Below are 12,884 nucleotides of genomic sequence, written 5' to 3' on the forward strand. Positions count from 1 at the left end.
TCACTCTGTAGACCAGGCTGGCCTCGAACTCAGAAATCCGCCTGCCTCTGCCTCCCAAGTGCTGGGATTAAAGGCGTGCGCCACCACGCCCAGCTCTGAACATGATTTTAAAAGCAGACAATAAAACCCTAAGATAAAAGGTGCAGATCTTAGTAAGGTCTCGGCTTTCTTGACTGAGTCAGACCACTCCCTTTGGCCAGGAGAGCTCATGGGCAATGCCATACATGCAGTAGCATTGCCCAGCCATCAGGGAAAGAGGAGGTACTATTATGTGACCCTAAACTAACTAACTTTTCTATGGAGAGTCAACATTATTATTACTCTCTGACCTTCTGAAAGGAAAGGGGCATAAAGAATTCATAAGGAAAAAAATGAAAAAGCCTACTGATAATATCTGGCACCTCCTACATGAGACATACATTGTTCGAAGAACTCTGCACATATTGCCTCAGGTCAACACATATATGGTAACCTTATATGGCTCTGTCTGACACTTGAAAAACATGGAGTCAGACACTTGGCCAATCTATCACAGTGCCTTGGGGATGATGGAACAGTAAGTGAACTCAAATCTGAGTTTAGAACCCAGGACATTTGGACATTTCATTGCTGTACCACCATGTCTCCAGATTCAGTCCCTGAGATAGAGCTGAGATTACTAACTGAAGACCATTCCATATCCCAGAGATGTGACAGGGTATGTTAGCTGAGTGGGAGGCAGGGTCCTTCCTTTCCAGCTACCTATTATGTTTACCAACTGACAAAAGCTTTTCCTTGGGCATTTTATCCCGAGCCATATTACCCATGTCCATCTCTCTCTCACCCATCCTACAAACAAAACAAAACAAACAAAATAAAAATACACATCACCCTCATCTGATTATCTCTTTTCATTTATTTTTGCTATGTGTTTTCCATGATAATTAAGATGTGAATAATAATAAAGAATAACATTCTGCATTCTAATATAACTACTATCAATACTGTGTTGGTTTCTTTTCCTATTACTGTGAAGAAATATCCCAACAAAACAACTTAAGGAAACAAAGGTTAACCTCAGTCCACAGTCCAAAGTATTGTCTATCTTGATAGAGAAGTCAAGACAGCTGGAGCTTGAAGAAGATAGTTACATTACATACACAATCAGGAAGCAAAGAGCAATGAATAGAGGTGCATGCTACTCCCCAGATTTCTTCAGTTAAACATAAAAGGATCCCAGCCTGGAAGATGGAGGGCAGGTGTTCCTATTTCAATTAGCACAATCAAGATAATGTTCTGTAGGTATGTCCAAGAGGCCCATGTCTCAGGTGATTCTAGAGTCTCTCATGTTAACAGTTAATACTAACCATCTCAAGCAACAAAACAATAAATAAGAACCAGGTCTGGATGTACATACTTGTAATAGCAGCCCTGAAGAGGCAAAAGTAGGGAGAATCTCTAGGTCAAGCTAACCTGGGCTACATAGTGAGACCTTGTGTAAAGAGAGAGCGAGGGAGAGAGAGAGAGAGAGAGAGAGAGAGAGAGAGAGAGAGAGAGAGAGAGAGAGAGGCCATACTTACATCTTATCCCTCCTTATATGATATATATTATGTGTATGTTAGTTACTATTNGAGAGAGAGAGAGAGAGAGAGAGAGAGAGAGAGAGAGAGAGAGAGAGAGAGAGAGAGAGAGAGAGAAGATATAGTATGATATATATTATGTGTATGTTAGTTACTATTCTATCATAATATACAAGTCATTATTCCATCATAATACACAAGCTTAGTTTTTTTGATTGCCATTTACATGCAGTCTTGTGCTAATTAAATAAATTTGCTTGGGTAGGAAAAGAAAGTCTTTATAGTGTAATTTAATATATATCCACATGCTCATACATAAGCTCTAGGATGTTTACTGGGAAACTGTGTAATCTTGCCTGTCAGGAACTTTCTCAGACCTTTCAAGGTGGCCATGATGTCTCTGAAGAAGTTAGAATAATACCCTTTGAGAATGGGGATACCAGCATCTCTCCTAGACATAAGGACACAGGTCCTCTCAAGGAGGCAAAAGTCAAATTCGAAAGGAGCTAGAAATGTAAAAGTCCATGGTTTGGGCTCTGTAGTTAGGGTTGAATCCTGGCTCTCCCATTACTCCTCTGTGGCAGAGTACCTAACAACTGTTGGATTTCTAAAAGAAACTAGGTATAGTTCAGGATCTACCAACTGGGATGGATTTAGAGAGTAAAAGAGAAGCACAAATGAGCCTTGAACGAGGCAATCACCAGTTCATGTTCACTGAAGTTACTCCCACTTTTATTCTGGATCCTCCAAACAATAGCAGTATAAGGAAACTGTTAAGGGACAAGAAGGGTGTGTGGGACTTCTCACAGACACTTTGCTGTGTGGATCTATCTCATTCTCTTCTTTTGGCTCACAGAAGACTCCACACCTACTCTGATGGAGATTATCAATTCCTTGGCCATTAAGAGGAAATACCTTAGAGTAGGCTTCAAGAAGAGCTGGTAACCCCGAAGAGTGTCAGAACTACAGTGTCTCCACTATAAGGGAGAAGAGATTTAAGAAGACTCAGATAATGTTGTAAAATTTTTTGATACTTTTAGAATTATTAGCTATGGTATGGATGCTTGAAATGATAGATACTGGACTGTCCCGTATGGCTTAGTTCACAGAATTCTAGGGAAGGGCTCAAGCTCCTGGGACAAGACAGCAGGATCTAGATCCCAGTACCAGCTCAGCAGCTCCTGGGAAAGACAGCAGGATCTAGATCCCAGCACCAGCTCAGCAGCTCCTGGGAAAGACAGCAGGATCTAGACCCCAGCACCAGCTCAGCAGCCTGCTCCCTCAGGGCAAGGCATATTTCAAAACAGTCTGGAAAACCAGACCTTAGGTGACAGAAACCCTGGGCCTTTAAACAACTTCTGTCACCTCTTTCTTAGTTTACTTGCCTGAAACAGGAGGATAGCTATAAAGTTCTATGCTATGTCAGGGTACATAGTGAGTTCCAGGTCTGTCTGAACTAAAAAATGAGAGTCTGTATAAATAATTAAAAACAAAATTACACATACACACACACACACACACACACACACANACAGAGAGAGAGAGAGAGAGAGAGAGAGAGAGAGAGAGAGAGAGAGAGAGAGAGGGAGAGAGAGAAACACAGAAACACACACAAAGAGAAAGACGTACACACATCAAAACGAATCCATACAAAACAAAATCTCACTAATCTGTAAAGCATCCTGTTCTGTTGTGGAAATCTTCAATTTCTCGTTTTCATTCCTTTTCTCCAATTTTGATGGATTTAAGTGAAAGTAGGAGACATTCTTAGGAAAATCAGAGTTCATAGTTGGCTATGTACTTTTCAAATTAGTATGCCTCAGAATGACTATGCTCCTGGGTGACTTTGACCCAGAAGTGAAGCCAAAGGTTGTCCTACAAAGTCATGACAATATAATGGGTATGCTGGCCCTAAGACTTGGGAAGGGCAGATTATTTTTGAGCTTCAGATTACTGGAATGATCAGAGGCTGACCAGAGAGTCAAGGTGTTCTCTATGAAGGACTCTTATCCTGCCATTTACCAGAAAAAGAATCATCAGAGCTTAAATGATTCTCCCTGAGTAGGAGGTTAGTGTCCTCAAGCCAACATCAGATAAGAAGTCTAGTGTTTTAGGGTGAAATTGAATCACCTTTCTTCCTGGGAGGCCCATGAGCTGTTTTGGAAGGATTCTGGGACTATTATGTTTTTATTGGTATTTATTTATTACTCTATGTCAACTAAGCATGATTGACAAATTGACGATTTTTCTCCTCTGAGGATTTTACATAGTTATTTCTCTTTTATTCTTTCTGCATATTCAGACAAACATTTTGAAAACATTACCCAGTCCAGTTTTGCTAAGGAAATGCTAGATGAGAGCGTGCCTTAATATTAGGGTCCGGTTGGGGGAACCAAGCAAATATGGTGTCAACACAGATAAAGACAGTCCCAGAAATAAAGGGAGGCAGAGTATTGAATTGAGCTCTCAATGTTCCTCCTTTCCTGGCCTCCAAGGACTGTTCTCTTTTAAAGATTCATATTTTAGACATCTGTTCATTCAATTAGTCTTCATTGAGAGTCTCCATGGTCCAGGCTAGATGTGAGGATATAAACATAAAGAAAGCAGAAAGGGTCCACTTTAATGGAGCTTTTGATCTATTGGCAAATAGACAATAGCAGAATAAATAGATAATTCTGTGCTACAATAAAGATCATGAAAAAAGTATAAGAAGACACAGAAGAACAGAACAGTGATCAGAGCATCTCTCTGGAAGGAGCTGGGAACAAGTATGGGAAGATGCTCCTGAGGAAGCACTGTCTCCCTGAAAACACACAGTGTGAGCTGACTTAACAAGGCACAACTTCTCAAACTAATCTGCCTCCTAACTGAAATTCAGAACTGGGACAAGTGGTACTTTCAAACAAAGATAATGTCTTCTTTTAATTTAATTTAATTCTTTTAAAAACTGGCTTCCAGTGTAAACGGAAGATAGTACACTGTAGGTGCAGGCCTGAGTCCAAGCCATGTTCCAATATGTGAGGCCTGTTCTTACTGTGGTCAGCCATGGGCAAATTTCTTAGTCTCTTCAAGCAGAACTTCCTTCAAGAGACTATTAGTCCAACTTCATAAGGTTGTTATGAGCGTTACATGAAATAATCCATGTGAAGTTCTTGGAGCAGAGCCTGACATATGGTAAGTCCTCAGTATCATTATTGTTATCATCATTATTATAGTTACTATATGAGCTAATAACCCATTCTTATGTGGGCAAGTGCTCCAAATATTTTATTAAATCATGTTGGGTATAATAAATTGAACTACAGTGATGTTTGTCTAGCAAGTATCCCAGAATGCCTCTATCCATATGCTCTTTTATGCAAATCATGTGGTCTCAGGCTCTAGTCACCAATGAGGAGCTCTGGTCACACGTGTGCTGAGGCTATGGTACTTGCCTAAATTGCCGTGAATGTTTCCAAAACTTTGGGTTTGGAGCCATTCATCCTTTCCTACTGATTTCACTGAGGATTTTCCTTGAAGAAATTAAAAACTTTTATGTATTAAATAAAATGGAAGATGTAGATGTGTTTATGGCAACCCAGAGCCTTGTGAATGTGCAGAGAGCACAGTCAAGTTCATCCCATGAGATCCTAGCCCTGCCATGTGAGCTCGTGTGGGCCACTCACATGAATTGGTTAGTGGATGATCTAAAATCTACCGTGCTTCTTAAATAACATTTGAATTGGTATTGAAAAGAAAAGAAAGCAAAATGGGAGTCTACAGTGGAAAAATACAACTTGCCTCAAAGAGGCTAAGTGGCTAATCTGAGGTTATAGAGACATTGCAGAGCCCCATATATTTTCCCTGAAACTAGTAATAATGGTGGTTGTTACTTAGTGTTTGTTGATAATATCCTATACACATAGCACGTTGCCTTAAAATTTTTCCACGGGTACTCAACTTTCAGAATAATCTAGGAATTAAAACAAAAACCCAGTGTCCTTAACCCACTAATTGAACCAGGATTTCAGACTAAAGGGCCTAGAAGTAGGATACTTTTAAAGCTTCCCAGGTGATGAAGACACAAAAAGAAGGTAGAGTAGAACTCCTTTCTAGATTCTTAAGACTTTCAGGTAAGAAAACAGGAGGTGGGGCTGGAAATAGTAGAAAGAATGCTGATGGTTGTCAAGGATCAGGGCTGGTGAGGAGGGTTTAATAGGTGAATCACAAAGGAGTTTTAGGGCAATGAGCATATTGTATATGGTACTATCATGATAGATAGATGTCAGTGTATATTTGTCCAAACCTATAGAATGCATAATGGGGAGAATGAACTATAACATAAACTATGGGCCACTAGCAATAAGTGTGTGCCCACAGAGTGGCATCAGTTGCACTACTGTGGTGGAGGATTTTGACGATGGCTATGCATGTGGGAGTATGGATAAACGGTATAGGGAAGACCTTTGTAATTTTGTGGTGAATCTAGAACACTATTTTTTTTTAAGTCTTTAAAAATGTATAAGGAGAACCTTGAAAAGTCAAACATCACGGGGAAAAAAAGGCAAAATCATGAAAAAATGTGATCAATCATTAGCAGAGAAGTTGGAAAGACACGCTCCAATTGCTTTAAAAATTCACAGAACCCAGGTCTCCTTAAAATAGCTTTGCAAAGTACTTGGAGAATTCCAGGCAGTAATATGAAACATAAGTCCCACTGATGCCACTGAACATGCTTCAGCTGGCAAAACCGAAGGAGCTTGACATGAACCCAAGGCTCTGCAAAACTCAACAGGAGAGCACAGCAGAGATGGAGACGGGCATGCTAAGCTGGCCCAGATGTGTACATGTTCTGCTCCATTAAAAGGACTTGGATGAGAGGCAAAGTACATTTGGCACACAGAAAGAGGAAGTCAGGGGAGGGATGAGACTGGACACTTAGCTCCATCAAGGCCTCCCCCTCCTCGTACTTACCTCCCCTCCAGTTTCCCTCCGTACAGTTTCTGGAGCCAACTCTCTACCGTGAAAATATGACCACCAGCCTTCCAGGCTCCCCAGAACCAAACTGCTTTGCCAATAAGTTCGATTTCTGAGCTCTGTCTGGGAGTTGATAGCCGTCTTCAGCAATTCAGTGTTCAATTGGCCAAGTATGCACAGTGCTTGGTGTGCATGGCTTCTAGGAAGCATCAGAGGACAGGGGAGCACCCAGCTGTCATGTCAGAAACTGATTGTGTGAGGAAGGACAGGTGAAGGAAGTGATGATGTCTGGAGAGAGGAAAGGCAAAATCCTAAATTTTCCACATCTGAAAAGCTGGGGTGGGATGCTACATGATCTTAGCATGGCAACTGCAATATAAAAGAATCTGGATCAGCACAGGAAGCCTTTAACATTTAAGAGTACCCTAAAGTTAAGGTGTGGTAGCCGACTTTCTATCACTGGATCTAAGTGACCTTTTGGTAGGGCTGTTGAGGAGGCAATTCAACTATAATTTGTGTGGACTTGATGTTTTAAATTGTTCCTTTGAGTTTAGTGTGTGTGTGTGTGTGTGTGTGAGAGAGAGAGAGAGAGAGAGAGAGAGAGAGAGAGAGAGAGAGAGAGAGAGAGAGATGTATTTTGTGTATAGTTATTTTGCCTACATGTATGGCTGTAAACCATACACAAGCAGTGTCTAAGGAGGTTACTCAGCCCACTGTATGCCAGTCCTCCAGAACCCATTCTGCAGATCTACAGGCAACACAGAAAGTTTTTAACTGTTGGTATCCATTTTTGTCATCTGACTTTTTTCTTCTCTTGAGGTTCTTGGGAAATAGAACTGCTGCTTTGTAGCAGTTCACACAGACAACACTGGTAGCTGAGGTGAAGGTGTTGGTATTTAATGTATTCATCCATCTGTCTGTCTTCAGTGTGGGATCAGGGTATTCCCATTGAATTAATAGGAAAGACAGAACTGGATTTAGTTCCAACTCTGAAAAGAGCAAATGGGCTTTCAAGAAAACCTTGTAAGAGGCTTGTTCATGGTCTCTTGTTGTCTTTAGTATGTTTATACCAAAGAGTCTAATTCACAGCCCTGCACCATGTATCTCGGCTGCTGAAATTAGCTTTTCTTTGCACTCAAAGAACTCTGATTCTAGTTGAGGAGGGATAGAAAGACAGCCTGTCACCCCCAAATCTGGCTGAAATTCTTTACCAGCAGAAAAATAAAAATTTCAGCACAAGTCACAATTGTTTAAGGCCTTTCTCCCTTCCCAGCTATATACATAATTTTCTAGGACCAGAGAACCCACACACAGGGAAAGGGTATGACTGACTAAACTCCGTGCGCAGCCCCAGTGGCTTCTGGTGTTACTTTATCTGATTATAATTCCATCCAGGGCATCTCCAGAGCATTTCTATAATTTCATTATCATGATAGAGAAAAGGAAAAAAAAAGAAGAGAAGAAGAAGAAACGGTTTCTTAGCAACCTTTAGAGATATAACTCGTGTTAAAAAAAAAAAACAACAACAACAAACTGGTAGAAATGGCTGATGCTAAAACAATTGAAACTCCCTGAGTAAACCCTACCTCCATCTGAGTATGTGTTACTTTTTGTGAATGTCTTGCAGAGGAGCACACACCCAAGCCCTTGGGGGTGAGTCTTACTTCCTTTCCCTGAGCACCTCTTTCTCTCTTAACCCTTGTACTTGAGCCTCCATTAAAACATCTTTAATAAAACAGACCACTCTGCTTTATAGTGCTAAAATCCATTTCAGCATAGAAGCCACAAATCCCAGTTTGGCCAGACCTGAGATCCTTAAAGCTTTCGAGGGACTCCTCAGTTTGTGAGGGTGAAGGTATAGAGCAGTGTCACTATTCTCTGACCTCTGACACAGTGAGGAAATCAACCATGCTGGGATAAAATTGGAAGGTGGCTGGTTGGTGCTTGAGCAGTGTGGGGAACTGGGGAAAGAGAAGACATTTGACTTGGTTGTCAGGGATAGCTGAGGTGGACGTGCACTCAGTAAAGAAGAACTTCCTGGGATGAGGGTAAGAACCCAGCACAAGGCTGTGGTCATGCTAGGTTGGGAAACGCTAAATAATTGATGCAGACTCTGGAGTGGGCTGTGTCCAGGAAAGTGGTGAAAAATAAAATTGATATTTTGGGGTGACCCTCACTTAGATGCAGAGATGTGCTGGAGTGCTACCTGAAGTTATTTTTGAAAATGTGGTCTGGAGTCTCGTTGATTGTCATTAAATATGGCCACCTTTGCATGCCTCATCTTATGAGCTACCAGAATCTTACTTCTCATTACATTCCCTTGACTACCAAAGGGATGTATTTCTAAAATAATCCATAGTCAAAAATAAATAATAATCAGGGGAGCATATTTTCTGGAACACCTCAGAGTTATAGGCTAAGTCAGATTGAAATTATGCATGAGGATGACTTGAAGACCTATCCAGTTGACTGGATATCACCAATGGACTGTTTTAAGGGAACTTTATCCGGCCTGCTACTCCGGCTTTGAGAGCTGTGTGGAGTTCAATAGTATAAAGCACTCCTCAGATCACAATGAAGTGAATTTGGGAGTTTGGCTTTATCTCTATCATGAGTATAGCTGATTTGGAATGTGAGCACAGTGCCTTAAGTTTAAAATGGTTAAAATGCTTTTTATTATTATTGTGAGGAATAGCAACAAGAGTGTGTGTATGTGGAATATGAGCATAAAGAGTACAAGAGAAAACAAAATCTCTCACCTATGCAAGAAACTCAGAATCATAATAAACATTTCAGTGCACTTGTTTTGTTACAGGTTAAATTCATTTAAATGAGTTTTTAAAAACATAGCATTTTGTTAAATCTACCACCTCCTTAATGCATGCCTTTATGAGAATACTTTTCTCACTATAACCTCATTATTAAGCTTTCTTAATGCTCTCAGACTAGAATGAAAGATTACAAGTAGCGGGGGAAAATGGGTTATTCAGACAGTAATTTAATATTGACATAGGATCCAACTGAGATTCAAGTTCTAATACATTAGTAAATACTACAAGGTCCTAGGTATCTATCCTTTCTATATACCACCAAGCCTACAATATAACATGGAGTGTGTACTCAGAAAAATATTAGTTACTTGAATAAAAGAATAAGTGGAAGAATGGATGTATGTGAAATTCTGTTTATCCTTCCCCCCAAATTCAACAAACTCTCTCTGACAAATACTCTGGTGGGCTAGACAATTGGAATATAAATAGCTCAGTTTCCCTGTAAGCATACAATACAGAACAAGTATAACTTTCAGCCTTCTTTCTCTGGAAGGTGTGGTTTGTCTGCAGGAACCAACCTTTTCAGGTTCTCATCTGTGATTTTGGAAACAGAGAAGGGACTGCTGTTCTGCCCAGTTTGGCTCCTGAACTGACTCCAGAAAGGCCGGCCTCTGCCCTGGCTCCCCAGAGCCCTCCATCCCTGTTTCATTCCAACTGTTCCGGCCCAGAATCAACAAGTAGTGGAGGCGATTCCTCAATGGAGAAAGACCACAGGGAAGAGGGGTGCCGCTGCCCCCTTAGGATGAAAACAGCCCTGGTCTAACCCTCTGCCACCCCAGCAGCTGGTTCAACTGGAAACCTCAGATTACTCTAGTTCTGGCCAAAAACTGGTTTGGCAGCTCTAGGGGAATGTTTCTGGCTCACTGACCCTCACAGCAGGTGCTGGCAATTTTGCAAAAGAAAGAAAAAAGGGGGAAATGGGTTTGGAGGGTGGACTAAAGAAACGGAGGAGCTTAACTAAATTCGAAACACTAAACTTCTGCTCACTTGCAAGTTTACACTTGGGGATTCACCTAAAATTGCTACCATCCGGCCAGTCTCACTACTTCCCTCACCCTCCAGTCTTTTGCAAGGTAATTTTGTTGCAATGCAGTTTGTTCTGCAGCGCGATTGTTGAAACTACTGAATTCGCCCGAAAGCGACTTTTAGCAGTGCTCCTCCTACCCTCCAACGCTACTATCTTTATTAAGGCGATTGAATCTTCGCTCTTTCCCCACCTTACTGCAATCGCACTCCGGCTGTGATTGCTCGGGTCTGACTTCGCAAGTGGCGGTGCGCTTCAAAACCCCTCATCCGCCCCTCGCCCGGCTCTCTCCACTCCCCTCCCTTTTCCGCGCCCAGGCGAAAGCAGCCGATTGGCAGAGCGGGGTTTTCAGGAACAATAACAGTGGGGGGAGCCGGGGCCCCGGGGAGCCTCCCCGCCCCCGGCCCGGCTGCGGCTCACGCCCCTCTAGGGGTCCCCACCTCCGCGCCGCCCCACGGGCTGACCGGCGCCCGGGCCCGCCCCCGGCGCCCACCATGTACGCCTTTGTGCGGTTCCTGGAGGACAACGTCTGCTACGCGCTGCCCGTGTCGTGCGTGCGCGACTTCAGCCCCCGCTCGCGACTGGATTTTGACAACCAGAAGGTGTACGCGGTGTACCGGGGCCCGGAGGAGCTGGGCGCCGAGCCCGAGAGCCCCCCGCGTGCCCCTCGGGACTGGGGCGCGCTGTTGCTCCACAAGGCCCAGATCCTGGCGCTGGCAGGTGAGCGAGCGGGCCGGGAGGGGCGTTGGGACCGGGCGGACCTGGGGCTGGTTCCGGGAGAGGCCGGGCGGCTGGGGCCAGGGAGCCACCACTTGCTTCTGCCTCCCGTTCCTACTCCTTGGGCTTTCTTTTGGGTACCAGGTGTCGCTAAGAGGCCAGACCAGTTAAAAAGACCTGAGGGTCCCCTTTGTCTTCCTTGCTTCTCTGACACTCCCGCGCCTTGCTGTCAGTCTGCTTTCTCTACTCTTCTCTCTTCTTTCTGACTCTTTTGTATTCCCCTTGCCTCTTCACTTTCTGCTTTTTTAGCTGCCTGCTCTAGCTGTCATCTCTCCCACCCCTCACCTTCACCTCTCTCAGTTACTTCCCTCTGTGTTGCTTTCCATCTTAAGTTTCTCAAACTGTACCTCCCTCTCTCCCTTTAAGGCCCTTGGTGTCTCCTTGGAGCAAGAAGCAGTGCTAGGTCTTTTAGATGGGGGCCCTTTCTCACAGAAGGAATCTCTCACACCCTGTTCCATCTGGGCCATCATCAGGACAAGGAGATCTAACCTCAGTGTTAACCAAGGGGCAGAGGTGAGGAGGTGAAGGGCCTCAGGTGGCCTCACCTCCACCTCCCTTTATGCATCTCCCAGAGGGCTCCTTGAGAGAAAGATGGTACAGTTTCTAGTTGAGGTGAGGGCCTGACCTCCTAACTGATCACACCTGGGGAAGGGGAAGAGGGGAAGGAGACAGGCAGACAGGTGGTCTCTTGGTTAATGGGTAAAGATAGATTCAGTTTGTTAACAGGACAAGACAAGCCTTTCGGCCTCTTGTACTATGCTGTGTCTGCCACGCTGAGACATAGGTTCCTCTTTAAGCAGAAACACTTGGCCTTCTTTCTGATCCACTTGTAGAAGGCTTGGGTGCACACCAAGTGGGGAAAAGGAAGTTACCACTTCAAGTCTGGAGAGGAGAGGTGTAGCTGCTGCTGGTAAGAGTGCTGCCTTTGATTGAGTAGGCAGTGCCCGGTCACCTTTCACCTGGAAGACAACCCAGAGATTAGGAGCTGAATGAAGACATTGCAAAGATTCCTTGGTTTTGACACTTTTCCTACTTTTCCCAGGGATCAAAGTTTCCTCTCCTTTAGCCTAAAAATGAGCCTAGCATGAATCATAGTGACTTGTCCAAGATCCCTGGACAAGCTGTATATCAGCCTAGTGGCTGATTCCTTTTTAATAAATGCCTCTAGAAAGTAGGCTTACTGGAATAAAGGGGCAAGATTTGGAATAGATGAGCACCACATGGTCCTCTTTTTGAAAGGTTGAGTACTTATCACTTCCTAGATAGGTCCTGGGGGCACAGGGCTGTAAGTCCACTTACCACCAGACACTCTAGTCCAAGAGAAAAGAATGAGCGAGGGGCGATAGGTTTAGAACGGAAGTCTTTGTGGCTGATTAGGTTTTATTTTGTTAGCATGCTTTCCTTTAATTATCTAGGAAGGGATTAGGAACTTATTCAGCAAGAGGATAAGCCTGAGGAAATGTTAACTAGATGGAATGTTAACTGTTTGCTACAAGAAAAGAGAGGGTGCTTCTTGACATCCAGACTCACGGAGAGTGGATAGGATGGGTGTCAGGAGGCAGTGGTAAAGGCCTCTTTTAAAGATTGTTGGTCTACCTGTCTATTCACTCAGGCATCCATTTCTCCATTCCTTCAGGAAGTGTAGACACATGGTACTCTTCAAGAAGTACAGGGAGGCTAGTTAGACAGATGGCAGCCTGCACTGACTCTTATTGTAAAATCAATACAAGTTGCAAT

General features: G+C 43.3%; 2 protein-coding genes across 5 annotated transcripts in view; both read left to right on the forward strand.

The window, feature by feature from the left end:
- Agbl4 (ATP/GTP binding protein like 4) overlaps positions 1-12,884 on the forward strand; it is a 1,180,502-nt gene that overhangs the window by 932,386 nt on the left and 235,232 nt on the right. The gene's annotated exons all lie outside the window — the stretch shown is intronic.
- The window catches only part of Bend5 (BEN domain containing 5), a 43,974-nt gene continuing 41,466 nt past the window's right edge, over positions 10,377-12,884 (forward strand). Inside the window, exon 1 of one of the 2 annotated variants that reach the window (XM_021199660.2) lies at positions 10,377-11,090. In XM_021199660.2, coding sequence (XP_021055319.1) covers positions 10,865-11,090 — 226 coding nt within the window. In that variant the 5' untranslated portion in view covers positions 10,377-10,864. The remainder of the gene's footprint in view (positions 11,091-12,884) is intronic. The other variant, XM_021199661.2, reaches the window with a different exon arrangement.

The sequence above is a fragment of the Mus pahari genome, chromosome 6, assembly GCF_900095145.1.
Source record: "Mus pahari chromosome 6, PAHARI_EIJ_v1.1, whole genome shotgun sequence".
NCBI classification, from domain to species: Eukaryota; Metazoa; Chordata; class Mammalia; order Rodentia; family Muridae; genus Mus; species Mus pahari.